Here is a 20,467-nt window from a genome sequence, read left to right on the forward strand (position 1 = left end):
GATGCAGGACTAGTGGGTCTTTTAGATTGTCAGGGGTGCTTGATACACCTCACTAAAGTTTAGCACCTGTCAGATCGGATGTTTGGATGCTAATTAGAGTATTAAACATAGACTAATTACAAAATTAATTGCACAGATGGAGTCTAATTCGCGAGACGAATCTATTAAGCCTAATTAGACCATGATTTGACAATGTGGTGCTACAGTAACCATTTGCTAATAATGAATTAATTAGGCTTAATAGATTCGTCTCGCCAAATTAACACAGGGTTCCGCAATTAGTTTTATAATTAGCTCATGTTTAATCTTTCTAATTAGCATCCGAACATTCGATATGACACTGCTAAAGTTTAGCACCTAGTATCCAAACACCCCCTCAAAGTCACCACAAGCGTACAGTTAGTTCCCGGTAGATATATCACATTCGAATAAAATAATAATTACCAAAAATATATGAACACCCGTGTTGATCAAGCAAGGTTCATCCCAAGGCACCAGAAAACAACCGACCTATTCTTATACCACCATAATATATTAGAATTTTTCCCCAAAGGGTTGGAGTGTCAATTTGGAGCACTCGTCCCCATCAGAAAGAGGAAATAAGATCAAGCATGCGCGTAGAGTCTTGTTTGGCTCTTGGAGGATAATCCTAGCCTGGCGGCGAGACTGTGTCCAGTGCCACAACTCGCCACACGTGCTGGACCCACCAAATACTAGCACGATTCTAGTTCATGATTAGGGGCCACGGTATGCCATAAGATCATGATGGGGTTACGATACGTGCCATGGAAAGTTTCCCAGCGTCTATTCTTTGAGATTTATCTTACTAGTTTGTCAACTCGTGCTTCCGCATGAGCTAATAATTAATTTTTAAAATTATAGTTATTTAAAATTAAATTATCCAGTTAATAATCAAAATTATTTATATGTGACTCATTTATTTATTGATAATTAAACTTTTTCCTCAGATTCGTACTTTTTTCACCTTTACAATGCAGCTCCATACGTTGCATTTAACATTGAAAATTAGAATTTTTCAACGCTACCTCCCATGCATGTGTATAAATAGTCTACACAGTGACACACATCATGTATATATACAGTATACAGTAACTTAGTATTTCTATATTAACAATGATAAAAATAGATAATGTAGAATTATATATTTTTTCTTTTGGATATTTCTTCACAATGAACATGCAAATAATTAGATTAAAATTTAGGTGCTTACTTTAGTTATTTTAATTGTGGGTAATTTAGATACAACTTATAAAAGTATTTTAAATTATTTTATGATGACATGTATGGATAACTTAGATGAATATTATGGTTTACTGTAAGTTAATTTTTTATATTGCAAAGGTGGGTAGTTTAGATATTGGTTTAGGTTTTATTATATTTTTTTAAAAAAATTCCACGTATGTTATTATGAAAATTACCCATATATGCCATTAGAATATCTTCACAATGATATTGCTGGGTAATTTTTTGAAAATATAATAGATCGATGGCTATGATTATTAGATTCTAGGGGACTGATGCCCAGATGTTTTTTAATTTTGTTAGAATTTCATAGCACGTCTTGCGAAAAATTAAGGGAACATAGCTTACTATCAAAATTGTTACTTTGAACTCTCTCTCATTTGTTAAATATGCTAACACAATACTTATACAACCGATTGTGACAGACTTTAGTTAGTAATTACTTTACAACTTTTTCATACACATTTAGAACCTTTCTTGTTTTTCAGTTTGCATCGCATGTATGTGCTTGAATTTATTTAATGAATTCTATGTTTGAGCTAGATTTTAACATCATATGTGTATACCTTATTATTATTTTTATATCAATAGTGTAAGAAATAGACAATTTAAAATCATATATTGATGTACCTCTGGACATATTTAATGAGGATGATTGGATTCAAATTTTTAATAATGGCATATGTGAGTATAATGTAGTGGTGGGTAATTTAGATGCAAATTTAGGGGGTTATTTGAAATTATTTTTTGTAGTGGTATATTTGGGGAATTTGGATGAAGATTAGGGTGTTACGTTAATTTATTTTATATAATAGCATAAGTGGGTAATTTAGATATAGATTTAGTGGGTTACTTGTGGGTAACTTTTTTTAGAAAATATAATAGATCCAAGGGCTATGATGATTGAGCCTACCAAATTGATAGCTAAATGTTTTTTTAGAGAATTTCTAGAATTTCTCTCTTTTTCTAGAGTGTCCACCTAAGTTTTCTAGGTGGCTTCATGTGGAGACTTCAAAAGGAGCCTCCAATTAGTAATAGTAAGATAATCACAATGCTCGAATGTCATTTCTGATAAAAATGCCACACGTCATTTCCGATAAAAATGCCACACGAAGCTTGAATTCACTGCCTAATTCCTCTTTCTTTTTATATTTTACTACTCGATGGTGATGTTGCGTTTTATTTCTCATTCACCGCCCCACGTTGCTAATAATCAGAAGGAAGGAAAGTTTAACCTTTTATATTTATCAATTGGTTTATTTTTAGGTTGTAACCGTAGCTTTTGCGTTCCGGGCTTTATTTCTCATTCACAGACGTTTGCTTGCAAAGACTAGCAGGCCTTTATTTTGGTGATCAGTGTGCTGCTGTGGCTGCGGGTACAGGACGGGAAAGAAACGGCAAAGGTTGTTGCGACGTGACACCGTGTGGAATTACGTCCCCTCGCCATAATTTCCTCGTAGAACTTGCCAAAGGTGTTCTTTACGGATCACTTTTGTGTTTCCAAATTCCACTCAAGTGTCTTGAAATGATTTTCTTTTTTGAAATGATTGCCACTTGGGATTTCAGGTGGTGCGAAAAAGCCGCTTGCAAAATTTGCAAGCCATGTAAAGCCACCTGTTGTATTTTCCCTTTTGGAGTCATGGCGAAGGCTCATTTCTGCTAGATACGTACATGCAATAATATTTAAATAAATTATAGGGTAGCCAGAGATGTAAAAAAACTATTGTACTCTGGTAAGAGAGAGTTTTTCGGATTCCATAGTCAAGTTAGTTATTAGTGAGACTGGTGTTTATGGCACCAAAGCTCAATGCTTTCAGCTATTTCAAAACAATGCAAAAATGCTTAGACCATGCAATTATTAATTTTTACCCATAATATTATTTTCATAACAAGGACTAACTTGCTGATCATGGAATTATATGTTCTACCATAAATTTTCTGTACTTTTTCACAAGCATGTGGATCCGATTATCATTGAATTTAGACAACACAATTCCGAATTGACGCCTCCGAGAGGAAACCGTGTCGCAACCGAACCAACCGATGCAAGGTTCCATTGTAGCCCTACATATCATCTTGTGGTCGAAGAGCTGGCTAGCATTCGCCGTCGCCGTCTTCCCCTCCGCTCTCTCGCTCTAGTACCAACAGTCCCAACACCTTATCTCCGCGCATGAGATGTCGAGGGGGTGATCGTGAAGGATGCCGATGGCGCCCGATTTGGCCCCGGTCGCATGCTGTCGTGGCGCGGCGGCGTCACCAGCCACAGTGCCTGTTGCCTAGTGCCTAACATACTGACGGCGACGGAAAACGTGCGCCGCGTGTTGCTCCGCCACTGGCTCACGGTGGTAGCACGCCTGCGTGGGCCCTCACGAGCAGTGGCGCTAGCTCTCTGTCTGATGGGGCCTCCGTTGCACACTTGCACGAGCACGAGCAAGAAATCCAAAAGTTGATTCGAGCCAACACACAAATGCAATGCAAGCGCACCACTCTCTCTTCCTCCGGCACCAATGACGATATCAACCGTCCATGCCTGCCGGCTCCTCCCATAGAGGCTAGAGCCTTCACCAACTGCACTATATGCAGTTACTTTAGGAGGACGTTTGATCCCCGAGCTAAACTTTAGCCCCTGTCACATTGAATGTTTGGACACTAATTATGATTATTAAACATAAACTAATTACAAAACTAATTTCACAACCCTAGGTTAAATCGCGAGACGAATCTATTAAGCCTAATTAGTTCATGATTTGATAATATGGTGCTACAGTAAACATTCACTAATGATGGATTAATTAGACTTAATAGATTCGTCTCGCGATTTAGCCTAGGGGTTCTACAATTAGTTTTATAATTAGCTCATGTTTAGTCCTCCTCATTAGCATCCGAATATCCGATGTGACGCGGACTAAACTTTAGCTCTAGGATCCAAACACCCCATTAACTCGGCCGATAATCAAGAACAAACTTATTGTTTGGAACATGTCGCTACGTAATGTGAAAGCATTTGAAATGTGAATCTAATTGCATAACTTTTATACACAAAAAAAATACTCATAATGTGACTAGTCGTTGAACAGTTTTTTAAGGAAAAAATAATAATATGCGCTTTTGCGTACGGATTACTTGTCTAGCGAACACACAGGTTCCGGAACAAGCACTATAAAACTACAGAATCCACACATTCAAGATTTATGCTGGCCATCTTACTGAAAGAAATTTCAACTTGGTTGAGATGAACAGCTGTAAAAATTAAAGTGCAGGCCCCTTCTTTTAGAACACATGCCGTCCCCAAAAAACGGTGGCATGCAACCCATTCTCATAATTCATGTGGATTTTTTGCATGGCAAAAGGAGGTCCTGTTGAGTTTGACATATGCTAAAATTTCTGCTGGTAGCCGTTACAAAGCCGTAAAACCATAAACACTGGCCTGCTGGCTTGCTGCCAGAGAGAGAGACAGGGAGGGGAAATGTGGTCAGAGGAGGAGAAAGAACAGAAATGTGGTCAGAGGAGGAGAAAGAACAAATGCAGTCAACAGGTGCTGGTACAGTGCCCCTTTTACCTCCGGAAAAGGAGCAAAGTTGGCTGGCTGGCTACTATTAGGGTATGTTTGAGTCGAGTGTTAATGGGTGAAAGTGCTAAAGTTTAGCACCTTTATACATTAGCCTATCCAAATAGGAAGGTTAATGGGGAGGGCTGAACTTTAGTCCACCTCTAAAAAATGCAAAAGCATTAGCTGATGGTAACGAGCTAATGGGTGCTAATAGGCACGCGGAACTTGAAAAAAGATTGAAATACCCCTGCCTCAACCTTATCCATTCCACGATTCGTCTCCTCCCTTCTCGATGCCGCCGCTGGTGTGGCGCCCTTCGTCCTCCCCTCGCCACACGCCGCCGCCACTTGCTTCTCCCCACCTTTATTCGTGTCGCAGCGCCCTCCCTCCTCCCCTCACGAGCCACTGTTGTCGCTTGCTCCCCCGCCCGCCGCCGCTTCTCTCGCTATCCCTGACCGTTCGCGCTCGATCTACGACGCCGCTGTCCCTCCCCCGCTCCCGCACTCCACTCCACCGCCGTCTTGCCCAGTTCGCCGTCGTCGGAGATGGAAAAAGCACGGGAAGGGACCAGGGAGGCAAAAGCAGGAGCAGAAAAGGACTTTCCTCAATACGCTAACTTTACATTAACACTGGATCCAACATCTCTACCCATTAACCAGCTTAAAGTTTAGCACTAAATGAAGACTTTTTTAACATAGTCTGGCAAGGAAAAAAAACGAGTAGCATCAGAGACCGGCAGGCCTCCCCTACCTATAGTCCTGTTCGTACTTCACCTGCACAAGAATACGGTAGCGCAATCATTTCCCGGCGGACATTTCACAAGAAGAACACTGAACACATACACAGGAGAGATGTTCACTTGTTCGGGTTCTCCTCTCCCAAAATATTTGTCTCTGGTTTCTGCTTTCTGCTCTACTCCGTACACCCTACTCCTACACAGTACTCTCTCTCTCTCTCTCTCTCTCACGAGAGCATATCAGTGTGCAGAGATACGAGTAGCAGCCAGCAGGAGCAACACAGTTTGCAGTGTTTCAAAAGTCGTCCTTTCGAAATGGGACTAATCAGAGCCAGCAGGAGTAACCGGTTCTCAGTGCTCCCTCTTATCTCTACATTTTGATTCTTCCTATTGATTAATTTAATCTGGACTTTTTTAGGGAAATTTGGAAATGGAAGTTTAGTGGAAGCGAACAATCTCTCATCAGGGCACATGAAAAAAAGCCCTACATTTTCATTCATTTTTGTGTGGTTCTTCCTCCTTGACTCAGCTATCAAAAGAGGACTACCTTTGGTTTTGAGAGGTACATTTTATTCTACCCACACGCATGCAATTCATCACATGAGATAATTCCACAAATGGCCCCCTTCATCATGCCCTGTCTCGGTTCAGTGCTCCTCCTCTCCACACTCAGCAGTCGCCACTCAACTCTAGCCGCCCATGCATGAACAAAGAAAGCCAGCCATCTCCTTCAGCTCGCTCGGTTTCTAGCAAAAGTCAAACGCAGCAAGCATTCCACTTCCTGACATGCAACTCGATCTCTCTGCACCGGCACTAGCAGCATTAAGGTTTCTTCCATGATATCATACTGCAACTTTGATCTCATTTTTGGCCATGCAGATTTCCTCCCTCTCTTATTTAATTCAGTTGGCAACTACTACTAGCAAACAGTCATGTTTTCCCTCAGGTTGCAAGAGGGATTAAACAAGTGGTAAAGCCTAAGAGCATGTGTGCTAGTGCTGAGCTTATCTTCTCTTATCTCCTCCATGCTTTCGCCCTCTTCTCAACCCCACATGCTCCCTCTCAGATGTCACATTCTCTTGCCTTGATCGTGTGCTAAAGTGAGCGACTCCATCCATTATCTTTCCTGGGAAAAAAGGGAAAAGAAAATCCCTACACCCATTTGCAAATTCATCGACTGGGAGACTTGCTTCCGTTTGCCTTGCCTTCCCTCCCTGGCCTCTGCCCGTTCCAGTGCAGTGCCTCATCCTCCCCTGATGCTTTTCCTGCAGTGACGAACAAGAAAAATTCAGGAGAGAAAGAGCAGAGAGAGAGAGAGAGTTGAAAGGGAGTCCACTTTCGGTCGCAGCGTCTGCACGGCGCTGCTGCGACCGAATCACTTGCCTTTCTGCTCGCTCAGTCCTCTCTCAAAACCTTGTCCCATCTGGCAAGCAGAAGCAGGCTTTCCTTTCTCCCTCCTTGCCTCCTTGGCCTTTCCGGTCTCTGCACTGCAGCCTCCTGCCTGCTCCTCGGGCGCAGCGTCCAGCTGGTGCTGTAGCTCCACCTCCACTGCTGCGAGGTCTCTGCCCTGTCACTCCTCGAGTCCTCGACCTCGCAGCAGCCTCCTCCCCTTCCTGTCACCCATCCGGCCGCCCGTCCGTCCCCTATCCCACCTATATATGCCAGCTTGCTCTGCCTCCCTGAGCCAGTGTGTGCGCGCTGTGTGCTTCGTTTCAGCGACTTGACTGAACTGTTGGAGCACAGCGCAGCCTCGTGCACAGGGTAGACAGGAGGAGACGGGGAAGGGGGGCGAGGTTGTGAGGAGGGAGATGGCTTGGAATGGCGGCTTCGGCGACGACGAGGAGGGGAGGGGCCTGGAGCTCAGCCTGGGCCTCCCGGGCTACTTCTCCAGGTCGCCGTGCCAGGCCGCAGGTGCCGCGTCCTGCCTTTCTCTTCTTGCTCGTATCATTGTGCGGTTCTTTGCCTGATCGGTGTGTGCTCTGTGTCGGTTTCAGGTTTGGAGGAGAAGGGAAGCGCCGGCTCTGCTGCTGCTGGTGCTGCTCGAGCCCCAAAGGGAAGCAATGGTTCCAGGGCGAGGTAATAACCGTTGATGAACCTGTACCCTTTCTATTCCTGAAAAGAAATCCGATCCGGAGAAAGGATCTTGCTCCTTGAAGCATTTGTGCCTGAAGCGCACAGTAAAATTCTCATCTTTGATCGTTCAACTAAAAAAAACTCATCTTTGCAACTTGATACGATTCTCTGTTCAGAAAATCAGAAGTTCCTGTTTTTTTTCCCCTTTCTGTTTCTTCTGTTTTTATGCCGCGACCATTGTCTGAACTGCCTGAATTCTGCAGGGCGGCGGCAGCTGCTCCGGTCGTCGGATGGCCGCCGGTGCGCGCATTCCGGCGGAACCTCGCCTCGTCGTCCTCCAAGCCGGCGTCCCACGAGCCATCGAGCCAGAGGGGCAGTGACTCCACCACAGGCGCCGCCAAGGCCATCGAGGCCGGCAAGAAGGGGCTGTTCGTCAAGATCAACATGGACGGCGTCCCCATCGGCCGGAAGGTTGACCTCAGGGCGCACGCCGGCTACGACACGCTCTCCGCCGCCGTCGACCACCTCTTCCGCGGCCTCCTCGCCGGTACGTGCATTCCGATTCTCGAAATCGATCTGTGTGACTTACTTCTCTGATCCTGGTGTTTGCCGGTGCAAGAAACCTCTGAACTTACGATCTCTGAATTCTCTGGCAGCTCAAACATCAGGAGGGGAGCAGGAGGTGATCACAGGGGTCTTGAACGGCAGCGGCGAGTACACACTGGTCTACGAGGACGAGGAGGGCGACCAGATGCTAGTCGGAGACGTGCCGTGGGAGTGAGTTCAATCTTCTCCTCCTCATCTTCACACGATTTTCTTTTAAATTGCAGCTGGGCAAGTGTCTTTCTGACTTTCAACTGACCAACGGCTTTGTTTTCAGGATGTTCATCGGCACCGCGAGGCGTCTGCGCGTGCTGAGGAGCTCCGACCTGAGCCCGTCCTCGGTCAGTCACCCCTGCCGCGCTGAATCCAATTCGTGCTACTAAATTGTGGCCTGGAAATGTTTTCCAGATGTTGGTCTGATCCTTTGCTTACCTGTTCTTGTTTTGCAGCTACGAGCAGCGAGCAGGAAGAGAGCAGCAGCTGAGTGCTGAACTCTGGTGCCTCTGAACATGCTGCAGCTTTTGCTCTAGCCGTCTGTGTAAATCTTCAAGCAGTTTCTTCGATCTTAGTATTCTGGTTACCATGCTATTATCGATTAGGGAAGCAAGAACCGAGAGTTGATCGGTGTTGTTTAGAATCATGTCAGAACTTATTTTGTACGGGAAGTTTGGCTGTGCTCAAGGGAGGTGTCTGTTCATCATCTTGTCTGAAATTTTCAAAGAGGGGTGTCTCTTGGCACCTATGCAGCACCGATACAGATACGCGTATCAGCATCGGCCTGATACGGATACGCGGATACGCCACTTTTCTGCGAAAGTTAAAGGCACCCAGGCGTATCTGATACGGATACATGGATATGTATCGGATACGTAATACGGGGTCATGTTGAAGTATCGGGGTAACATAGCTTGGCACTGCAGCCATGAGCTCGCTAGTACCCATGCAAGCACACTGATATTGCTTTCTTTGGCTGCTTCATGTTCGTTTCTGTTGAATGCTGATCGCTTAGTGCTTCATTGGTTAACAAGATGCTTAAGCTAGAGCACGCAGAGAAACCACACCGAGGGGAAAAAAACAGCATTAAGACAGCAAGACATAGTTGCCGTTGCCCAACACTATATGAGTTCACCCCGGAAAAAGGCGCTAGCAGAGATATTCGTTCACTTCATTCTCATTTGCCTGATTTCAAGCGATGCAAGAATTAAGCACAAGTCGTACTGTAATAAGATATCAGGCACCTAAACAGTGCAATTGCATTCCTCGCAAAAAAAAAGTTGCAATTACATCACGAGGAATGAACACTGATGCTGAACTGCAGAGCAACTCTACTACTGTATATGCCTAAAAGATCATGTCTGAATTCTAAGTTTATTCCACAAGTATGCAGTATATATGATTCTGAATTATACAAAAGATGAGCTCTGATCAGTCATTGAAATTGTTCGCGCAATAACAGGCCGGCCATTCCTCTGGACCAAATAGGCCTTCCCCTAAAGCCCATCGATGGCCCCCAAAAAAAATCTCCAAAACGAAAGCCCAGCACGATATTGGCGCCGCCGCCCGCCCTTCTTTCTTCTCCCCCAATCCAACCCCAACCTCTCTGCTGGCTGCTGTGCTTCAACTCCAATTCGGATCCAAAAAACAAAAGAAAAAGGAAACAAAAAACAGAAGCGCGGGAAGGAGCTTCGCCGCTCGCCGCTGTCGCATCGCCTCCAAACTCAAACCATCAGGTGCGCGCGCAATCGGACGCCCCTCTGTGTTCCCCACCCCTTCCAGTCTCTCCACGCCGCAAATCGGGGCGGGATTTCTAGGGTTTTTCCTTGAGATGCGATTTGTTTTCGTTTCCCCCCGGTGAAGAACGCATCTGCGGCTCGTTGATCCCCGCCGCTTCGATCTTTAGCGCGCGGCCCACTTGATTGGCGTGGGGGAGTGACTAGCGCGAAGCCGGGTGAGATTGGGATGGAAGGAAGGATAGTCTGGGGGTTTTTTTTTGGGGCTAATCTGTTGGTGACCACCCCTGCCGACTTGGCGTGATCTTGATCTGTCGTGGTGCCGTTGCGGTGCAGGATGATGGATCTCCCGGCGAAGGGAGGGTTCAGCTTCGACCTGTGCCGGCGGAACGACTCTCTGGAGAAGAACGGGCTCAAGATCCCCGGTTTCCTCAAGACTGGGACCACCATCGTCGGCCTCGTCTTCCAGGTGCGGCCGCATTCACTTTGTTGGTATTCTGGATTTAGTAGTGTGCCTTCTGCTGGTTTGAGCTACCTATGTTTGAGAATTTGATAGGCATGAACCTATTACTGTCGGTTCTAATGTTAGTTGGCTTGGAGAATTATTTTTGGGGCACTGAACAGCTCAATTGAACTTTGGAAAATCTCTCTGACATTTTGTGTTAGCCTCCTTATGCTGTTATGCACATACCCACATTGTGGTATGATACGAGTTCGGAAAATATTCAGTGCAAACCACCTGCCTAGTGGGACTGTGCAAACCCCCATCTCTTTTGTAATGTTTGTTTCGTAGTCTTCTAGTTGTATTAGCTCAGGGGGAAAGGTATACATACACAAAAAAATACTACTGCAGAAATACTCTGCAAATGATGCTCTGACAATATCTAATTGAATATTAATTTGTGTTAACTTGTGATTGGATAAATTTAATGGATGATAGTTTTACCTTGACACTTTTGTAGCCCAGTGCTAATGGATGAAAGACATCACATTCATGTAACCTGTTTGAACAGGCATTGTTTCATATTGCTGTATTGAGGTTAACATTGGACTAAACCATATTTTGATATCTAGGATGGGGTTGTGCTTGGGGCAGACACAAGGGCAACTGAGGGGCCTATAGTTGCTGATAAGAATTGTGAGAAAATCCACTTTATGGCGCCAAACATATATTGCTGTGGAGCAGGAACTGCTGCTGACACAGAGGCTGTTACAGGTAAATGACTAAAAAGACTGGCATTCTGCCCTTTCCAACTCCCTTTTTTTCCCTTGAATTCCTTCTGGCATGTTGCTTCTTTTACTTCAGATATGGTGAGCTCCCAGCTGCAACTTCACCGATACGCAACTGGTCGTGAATCAAGAGTTGTGACTTCTCTTACACTGCTGAAGTCACACCTTTTCAAGTGAGCTCCAATTTCGCAGGCACATTTACAACTTTCTGTCATCCTGTCAACAGCTGACCTGCTTGCACCATTATGTTTAGGTATCAAGGTCATGTCAGTGCTGCTCTTGTTCTTGGTGGAGTGGATTGTACTGGGCCACATCTACACACTGTGAGTAACTGAGTATCACTGTTTGTTGCTTATTGTAATAAAGTTGGGGTGTTTAAATTAACTTTGGAAAGTGCAGGTTTATCCGCATGGCTCCACAGATACTCTTCCTTTTGCCACGATGGGTTCTGGATCGCTCGCTGCAATGTCGGTGTTTGAATCGAAGTACAAAGAAGGGCTTACAGTAAGTGAACCCATGCAACAGTTGCTGGATTTAACTATGTTGGCAATATAGTATTTTTTCTGTGGTGACTGAAATCGCATTTGATTGTGCTTTTTTAATTAACGAAACTATATTAATATTATAGTAGTTTTTTGTTTTATGTTTGCATCGACTAATTCCCTTTTATCTTCTAGAGGGAGGAGGGAATACAACTTGTATGCGATGCAATCCGTGGCGGTATCTTCAATGACTTGGGTAGTGGCAGCAACGTGGATGTCTGTGTGATAACTAAGGTATACATTACATTTTCTGTTTCATTGACTCGAATGTTGAAACACTGCAAATTTGAAAAAAATATCAAAACATAATTTACTGTTTACTTATTAGAGGATGAGCTTTCAAACTATCTTTACGGCATTGTATTTTTCTACTTTGATTTGATATATCGCTTGCACATGGTTTGATTCCCACCTCTTCTGATCATCAATTTCCAATAATGCTCATCTGAGTAAAACTATAACACTGCATTGTGCATGCTACCATATGCCACAGATGCCTTTTGAGCAAATCAAAGAACATGAAATATTTCCTGCTAACCCTTCAAAATGCTTTGCTGACCAAACCCTTTTGACATTACCAGGGGAAGACAGAATACTTGAGAAACCACCAGTTGCCGAATCCAAGAACTTATGTTAGTTCGAAGGGATACAGCTTCACCAAGGGGCAGACTGGTGAGTTCCTTGCTGATGAATGGTACAGAATATATGACATCTGAACAGTATAAAGTTATGCATAATTATATTCTTGTTTGCAGAGGTACTGTCCACAAAGATCACACAGCTGAAGCAGAAGGTTGAGGTCGCTGAGGGCGGCGACGCAATGGAGGAGTGATCTTGCATGTTACGTTCGGACGAGTGGTCATACTCATAATTTACGTTATCTTTCTTAGTGGGGCTGCTATAACCAGAAAAGAATGGATATCCTTGCTGTATTTTCTGGACTGAATCCAGACTTTTTATGCTAAAGGTGTTTCAGATGTTGACATATTTACAAGTGCTTGTTGATTCTGAATGTAGCATTGTTTAAAACTTTGATGGTTTGGACGTATGGTGTTTTCTTTCAGTCGTTATTACTGCTGCTGCGCTGCATCTATTGTTAGGTTCACGATGAGGGAAAGGTTGGTGCTGCAAGCATAGTTGGCCCTGAGCCCCAGAACTTGATTAGATTAAGAGGACACTACAAACATCATGATTGATGTTGTGGTTTCACTATTTGGCCCTGAGCCCCTGAATTGTTCATATAACTTTGAATTTTATCAACTGAATGGAAAAATTGAACAAGTAATCAGTTGAAATTAATTACTTTATGACTATGGTCACGCAGAATCCAACATCATGCTGTTTTTTTTGCAGCTTTGGGGCTCCGATGTGAGCAAAGGGGGCAAAAAATGGTAACTGAAAAGAAAAGGGAGCTTGTCAGACAACCTGTGAGCCACCCCAGCCAGGCGGGCCCAGCCGAGAACGATCCTCTACAGCTCCAGACAGGGCTTCACCGCCCAAATTCCTCGCCGTTAATCACGCTCTGGCCCACAGGGCCTGTGTCATCAACCAAGCTTAAGTGCTTGCCTCCTTATTAGTCAAGGATGCAGCGGTACGATCCTATAGAACAGATCCTGTTCAAGTAAGGTCGTGCTGCATCTCGTGAGGCTCAGCAATATAAGCTGGTCGACAGTGGCCTTCGCTTCCGAGGTGGTCCTATCTTTCGCTACGCACCGGCAACTGGGGCTCTGGGCTATCCCACTATCGCTCTATTTATATATGACGACAGATTCAGGTTGTGGGCCGCGGATCTTCCTGCATGAGAAGGCCCAAGGGAACCAGCAGGCATTCAGAGCTGTTTCAACTTCAAGGCTTTCTTCTGAATAGCACATTCCATTTGAACATTTGTTTGGCAGATTTCAAACAACCTTGTTTGAAGAACATACATGAACTCACTACATTGTAAGTACATCACGAGCGCCAGAAAAGGAGCCTGGAACCTGAACTTGCACAGCGACACGGCCATTCAGTGCTGGTACTGCGAGTGAGCAGCCGCGATCAGGGCGGCGCCGAGGCCGGACCCGTCCTTGGTCAGCTTCACCGCCACCGACCTGGACGCCTCCTCGCCCAGCAGCTCCACCAGCGTGCTCTCCAGGCACTGCCTGAACTCGGCGTAGTGCTCAAACAAGCCGCCGTCGATGGCGACGACCGACCGCCGCTCGTCGCCGGGGACGGCCCTCCCGATCTTCCTGAGGATCCCCACGATCCCTGCTGCGGCCAGACGTGCTGACCTGCTGGTGACGACGTCGCAGATCTCGACGACCATCTTCCTCGTCTCGAGGCTTGTGTCCTTGATCTTGAAGTTATCTGCCAGTTTCTCGGCCACGATTCTCAGATCAGGCGTTTCGTCATGGTGCATTGCGGAGATATCAGGAGTCCTGAAAATTTAGTCAGCAATAGCATACGTTTAGTTGTCTCCTGCAAGTGTGTTTCATGAAGCTATTACGGCAGTATTAAGTAATGCCACTTGCATCTATAAATATACCTCAGAATGAATCGAGTTTTGAGCTTAGTGTGGTTGACTTTGCCAAAGAGCGTAGACTGTGAGGCGATTTTAAGAAGCACCCGCCTCACGATTTCTCCGAGGTACATTCCTGAAATCAACTTCTCGAAGATCTGAAAAACAAGTCATAGTTGAACTGTATAAGTTTTTTTTTTTTTTTTTTTTGGCTAACGTGAATGATAGCATTATAAACAATTCTTGACAAACCCACCTGCTCTCCTGGGTTTAAACTCTCCTCGTCTAATGCCTGATCATATTCTGTGATTGGGAGGCAGGATGAGTAGAAGTTACCCCATTCCGTATTGATCACCTAAAATGCAGAAGAAAGCATGTTGATAAGTTTGTAAATGACAGACATAATTATGTTCAATGTGCACAAGTTACTTGAAGTGAGGATTCAGCTGTACCATGTTTCCTGATTTAGGTAACTCGCCCTCAAACTTTGGTATGGCGCTTGCCTCTTCAACATATGCAGCATTTGAGCCAGTTCCTAATATGACACCGATGACGACATCCTCATCGTTGTATCTACCGGCAGCCAGTGTCCCAACGGTGTCATTGATCTGAACCATGAAAAATATAATGTCAAGGTGTGATCCTACCATAGGAAAAGACTGTCTGTACCAGAATAGAGATAATGATAGATCAGATAAGAAACTAGTAAGAACTAACCAATGCAGCCACACGCATGTGAACGCCATGCTTCTCCATGGCCGTCCGCAATTCTGCGACGACATCTTCGCCTACCTGAAAAGTTTCAGAAATGCCTTGGCATAAGAACCACACAGTCCTTGTAGGATTTTGCAAATGACAGTGAGCACCAAATAGAATGGCTCGCCACAAGATGAATACTTACAGCATCATCGATTGAGAACGCTTTGGTCCACTTGATGAGAGTGCCTGACGCAATCGATGTTTGTCTCACAGGGAACGAGAACGTGAACCCCAGCTCCCTTTGCTTGTCTTCAAACACATCGTTACGCCCTTCGTCCGCGATGACCTTGGCTAGCGCGGAAGCAATGAAGCCGAACAGCTCCTGAAGAATTCAGCGGGTGAACACCACGGGTGGGACGGAACGTAAACGGACAGTTCAAACGAAGCTGTGAACTATGCTGTTCTCACCGACGCGTTGCCTGACATGAGGTGAGGAGGGATGGAGACCTCCTTCGACTCACGCTTGGCGACGCGCTTCTCTTTCCCCGCGAGCTGCACGCGCAGGACCCGGAAGTTTGTTCCCCCGAGATCCAAGGAGTAGAAAAAACCCTCTTCATTCCTGGATTTTGTAGTAACAATTAACGACTTGTAAGCAAGTTGACTTCAGAATTAGAGGCGTACGATTGGAAACATGAACAGTTGGTCGAAATGTGAAAAAATGACCATCAAACGTCCATCCTTACCTGTTCCGACTTCAACCAACCAAGTCAATGAAACGATCCTCATTTCTGATTTTTGTATAATAATGACATTTAAGCAAATTGACTTCAGAATTAGAGGCGTACTATTGGAAACATGAACAGGTGGTCAAAATGTGAAAAAATGACCATCAAACTGTAATTGTATCTGTTTTTGACTTGAACCAGAAAGCGGGTCTATTTTGTTCGTCAGCACAGCTGGAGCAACTCATCACCGGAGGCTCCATGGAGACTGGCAGGTATGACTGTTCGTTAGCAGCCGACGCCACGCAAGTGAGAGCTGGCTGTTCAATTTGTTGGGCTAGATTCGGAGTGCTAGACAGGGAAAAACACCAAGCAGCTGTGCGCTGGTCGCCAACAACCTCCTCCCCGTCGCACGCGTCGACTGGGCTGTTGGCTGCAACGTGCCAACTTGCCGCAGCGCACTGGAGGCGCCTCGGCTTGGCACGCCAGGCTCGCACGACGGCACGTTCCGCCGCCACAAGGTGTCGCGCGGACACGCGGGCCGGCGGGCGGGCACGGAGACGCCAACGGCCCAGCGCAGATCGAGTAGGAGAGCACGCTTTCTAGACAGGGAACAGACGAGTCCGCGGAGACAGCGCAGACGCAGCAGCTGATGCTTGCAAAACTAAGCCAATTTGGAGTGCAAAACGTCCTAGCATCAATGACGTCCACCGTGATTTACGTGTACCAATTGATTTACGTGTACTAATTGTAGTATTGACCAAAGGTAGTAAATGGCCCGGCTAATCTTTCGCAGTATAGGATCAGAGTAGATGTTCACAGAGATTCGGCATCGGAAAAAAGAAGATTAAAAATAAAAACACTAACTTTTCTTCTCGCTGTTCACGGACCAAGTGAAGTTAACTTAGCAAATTGTGTGGTACGGAGTACTAGCGATTAGCAATGGTAGGAGGAGGTAAAGGTAATTACCCGGTGGGGAGGTTGTCGACGTAGGAGATGATCATCTTGATCTTGCTGCCGCCCTCCTCGCGCAGGCCGGCCCGCATCTCCGCCTCCATAGCCGCCGCCACCTCGTTCAGCCGCGCCGCCGGCGCCGCGCACGCCTCCCGGAGCTCCGCCACCACCCGCTCCGCCGCCGCCGCCACCATCGTCGATTAGTTCCCGACCTCCTCGATCACCCGACCAAACCAAGCCGCCCAACAACTCCCGCTCAGCAACCGAGAAACAAAAGCTGCGATCTTGCAGGCGCAAGAACTCGGTCGAATGCCGGATCCCGCTCCGGAATCACCCCAAGAAACCGAGGATCAGCAACAGCAAGGGATTCTTGGCGATTGCTTTCTTGGGCCACAGCGAGGGAGAGAGGAAAAATCTAGCGCTATACGCTTGTGATTTTGTGATGATCAAGCCTTGGTGCGCAATCCGTGGAGGAGGATTTGGGTTTGGCCGCGGCCTCGCGAGCTTTATTTATAGCCTCCGCCCGCGTCGAGGAAAGAAGATGATGCGATGCGAGTCGGACGCGAACGAGGTTCACCCGGATCTACTAGAAGAGGCTGAGTCGGACTCGCCGTGGTGGGTAAAGTAAAAGTAAAATAGATTTGTTTACTGGATATAATAATTATCTGTTACTGGAGTAATTATTTAATTATTATCCTTGCTGGATAAAGGGGGAGGCGGCGCTGGCGCGGCATCGCCTTGCCAAGAGCGCTGCTTTGAATTCTCCTCCTCCTCTAGTCCTCCGCCATTGCCCACGGGAAGGCCATGAAAAGTTTGCTTGGCTTTGACCGGGGGATGGAGTCGCCGCCAGCATCTTTTTCGTACTCCCGATTTCCGGCCGACAAGAGCAATGTTTTTGCTTGCCTAGTTTTTTTTTTTTTTGATAAAGCTTGCCGAGGTTAAGTGTACAATCACAGCTAAAAAGGTTCCGTGATGACACTGTGCGTTCTGCATCCCACGAGTCACAACTCACAACTGACAAGAGCCTCGGATTGTTTGCTGCGCATGAAATTAGTATCCATATTTACTTCTAGTCAATCACATCTCTTATTGTATACTATAAGGAATATATTTTTTACGATGAATCCAGTTGGTGGTGATTCGTGAGATAAAATTAGTCGAAAACTAGTAGCACTCGAGTACCCGCCGCGGCGTAAGAAGAAAACTACAACAATCTCGTGCATCTCGCAGATATATTGATGACACTAAAACGACAATCTAGGAGGATTAATTCTCTCAAAATTGTCATTTTCAAAAGATCTTATCTGATTTGCAACGTAAGCGAGAAATTCAGCGGAGCAAGGCTGGCCTCTTTGCGAATTTTCAGGTGGCTGCAGCGAATGACGTTTGGCCCTGAAGTCAAAGGTTTGACCTGGGCAGCTGGTTTCGAGTGGGTTTTACACCTCACTAGGTCAGTGCGCCGTGCGTTGCTACGGGCAGTAAAATATTTCAGCGCAATATGAGGAGCGTGGGAAATATGGTGTTGATCTTGTTTAAGGCTCATTGAAATCCACAAGCATCAACATTTGCGTAGTAGTGATAAACAAGTATAAACATAGTATACAAAAATAGTTAATTCAAGTAAAATTATAATCCAACGTCATGTCTCAGTTCAAGCTTAACACAACACTTGAAACTGAATATACATTTGCTCTTTGCCTTGTGCCCAACTGTAGTAACGATTCAAGCTCACTAAACCAAACGACTTGAACAGACCCTGGATAAACAACCAGTCCTGAAAATATCAGGACAGTACCTTCCCCAAAGCCCAGTCAGCAGAATCAAAGTAATACCTTCCCCAAAGCCCAGTAAGCATAATCAAAGTAAGCTCTTTCATGATCCTCATATGAAACTTTAAATAGGTAAGAGGACATGGACATTAGAGACAAAAATAAATTAACTTCTCTTGTTATGGTGAATGCATACCATCTCTTTCATTGTGATAAGAAACTTCTACTTTCTTATCAGATATAACAGAAATCTTACATAAATCTACTTTCTCAGGATAGTTACGGAATTCAGACATAAATCTTGATATGATGAACAATATCAGTTTATAGGATACATACAGATCACTACATCCAAATAACAGGCATTTATGACTTAGATAAGACCGAAGCAATAATTATGATATGAATAGCTTAAACTCCTCACTAAATATTTGACTACTCCACCTGGAGTTTAACTGTAAAGACCGCGGTAATAGTGAAAATGGTGTAAAGTATGAGGCTTATGAAATATGGTGCTCCTTCCAACCTACATGAGCCATTCTAATTCTAAATTCACCCCATAGTTAAAGTTGAGTCACATATAGTACCCAAAACATGCATACCAACAGACCTGCTTTGCTCAAAAAAAAGAAGGAAAAACATATGCCAAAGAAAAGGGAAAAAGAAAAAAAACGACCATATTTGGATGAGAGCGAGTGTCAGTGTCCAAAAGTCATAAGCATATGAAGGGAACGTGAAGTGGTGGAAATAGTCAATTCATAAAGAAAAAGATTTGGCATACCACTGAATTAGTATAAGTAACAAATTGTAGAAGCTGTTCCTGTAGACGCCATTCAGCTAGACACATGTTTCTGCATCAGAAAAAGCTTAGTACTTTTAACAGCTTTTTTATCACCATTGTGATCACTCAGCACATTTGGCAAGCCATTCATTTAGCGATTTCACTATCCTGCCTATCAAGAACGTGTGTATTTACAAAAAAAAGTAACTGCTGTGTCAAACAGATTCGAGATGTTCTACACCACCAGTTACTGCATAGAAACAGTCAAAATTCCCATATATTACAACTAAATTCTATGCTCCAACTCTATAGAGTTCTCAATTCAGTTCTGTAATGAGGAGAAGCCAGATTAGTCTGACCCTGTCAAATTCTGAAAGCTCCAAAACTCACCCATGCTAAGCATGCTGATCACCCTACAAAATGGCCGCACATGTCAAACACTAAAATAAGATATACAGCTTTGGTTATCACTGACCACATCTTGACCATTCCATAGGCACAGAGAAATGGAAACAGTAAGATCAATTGAGAAAGTTTGCATTCTACTATGTACAACCTAACTAAAAAGCCAACACGGCAAACAAAGAATCACCCGTGCAAACGGCACCCGAGCTGCTGTACTTTCAGTCTATGAGCCGAAAACTAATCTAACGGACTGCCACAGTTTGGCAAACTTTCAGTCTATGAGCAACAAGAAATATATATATAGCTCAATTGAAAGAACAATCGCTAAGCCAACAATCAGCAAAGAGCTCACAATCATATCTTAGCACTCTTGTCGTGCCATTCGGTCATATACATTTTAATACATGTGGAAGCCAACTTCACAAACAAGTACTCCCTCCATTCCAAATTATAAGTCATTCCAAGAATCTTGGAGAGTCAAAGCATCTCAAGTTTGACCAAAATTATAGAGAAAATTATAAAAATTTATGACATCAAATAGGTATACTATGAAAATATAATTGATGAAGAATGTAATGACACTTAGTTGACACCATAAATGTTATTATATTATCATATAAATTTGGTCAAACTTGAGATACTTTGACTCTCCAAGATTCTTAGAATGACTTATAATTTGGGATGGAGGGAGTAGTAAGTACCTCTGAAAACCAATATGTTCACCATTGTAGCTTCCCTCATCACACTGCATGACATAATCAGATAAAGCCATCAGTTTATCATACATTCATACAAGGGATCAATATTGCAACACAAGATGAAAACAAAATATTCATGACAATGTTGCACAGCTGGTTTGGAATATGTGCCCACCACGTTTTGTAAAAAAGACATCTAGAATTAAACATAGGCT

At 44.6% G+C, this 20,467-nt stretch overlaps 3 protein-coding genes and 1 non-coding gene across 5 annotated transcripts; 2 read left to right on the plus strand and 2 right to left on the minus strand.

The window, feature by feature from the left end:
• The first annotated feature begins 6,213 nt into the window (after nt 1–6,213).
• On the plus strand, nt 6,214–8,925 carry LOC117848902 (auxin-responsive protein IAA16). Its single transcript, XM_034730487.2, has 6 exons — nt 6,214–7,460; nt 7,544–7,625; nt 7,886–8,169; nt 8,279–8,399; nt 8,503–8,566; nt 8,675–8,925. The coding sequence occupies exons 1-6, from the start codon at nt 7,358–7,360 to the stop codon at nt 8,714–8,716; spliced, it is 696 nt and encodes a 231-aa protein (XP_034586378.1). The 5' UTR covers nt 6,214–7,357; the 3' UTR covers nt 8,717–8,925.
• Nucleotides 8,926–9,713: 788 nt separating this feature from the next.
• Nucleotides 9,714–12,775, plus strand: LOC117848901 (proteasome subunit beta type-7-A). Of its 2 annotated transcripts, none has more exons than XM_034730485.2 (9): nt 9,714–9,955; nt 10,292–10,424; nt 11,030–11,171; nt 11,262–11,358; nt 11,439–11,508; nt 11,585–11,689; nt 11,863–11,961; nt 12,309–12,399; nt 12,483–12,775. In XM_034730485.2, the coding sequence occupies exons 1-9, from the start codon at nt 9,729–9,731 to the stop codon at nt 12,557–12,559; spliced, it is 1,041 nt and encodes a 346-aa protein (XP_034586376.1). In that variant the 5' UTR covers nt 9,714–9,728; the 3' UTR covers nt 12,560–12,775. The 2 variants fall into 2 exon arrangements, with proteins under 2 accessions (XP_034586376.1, XP_034586377.1); XM_034730486.2 differs by lacking the exon at nt 9,714–9,955 and adding an exon at nt 9,995–10,173.
• A 355-nt stretch (nt 12,776–13,130) lies between these two features.
• Nucleotides 13,131–17,158, minus strand: LOC117848900 (hexokinase-7). Its single transcript, XM_034730484.2, has 8 exons — nt 16,615–17,158; nt 15,392–15,542; nt 15,126–15,305; nt 14,942–15,016; nt 14,677–14,832; nt 14,481–14,579; nt 14,252–14,382; nt 13,131–14,144 (listed from the first exon to the last, which is right to left on the minus strand). Exons 1-8 carry the CDS (start codon nt 16,791–16,793, stop codon nt 13,733–13,735), a joined length of 1,383 nt encoding a protein of 460 aa, XP_034586375.1. The 5' UTR covers nt 16,794–17,158; the 3' UTR covers nt 13,131–13,732.
• Nucleotides 13,138–13,358, minus strand: LOC117851093 (small nucleolar RNA U3). The gene has a single exon (XR_004639458.1). It is a non-coding gene; the product is annotated as a small nucleolar RNA U3 (small nucleolar RNA).
• Nucleotides 17,159–20,467: the final 3,309 nt, after the last annotated feature.

Source organism: Setaria viridis, chromosome 3 (assembly GCF_005286985.2).
Source record: "Setaria viridis chromosome 3, Setaria_viridis_v4.0, whole genome shotgun sequence".
Lineage (NCBI taxonomy): Eukaryota > Viridiplantae > Streptophyta > Magnoliopsida > Poales > Poaceae > Setaria > Setaria viridis.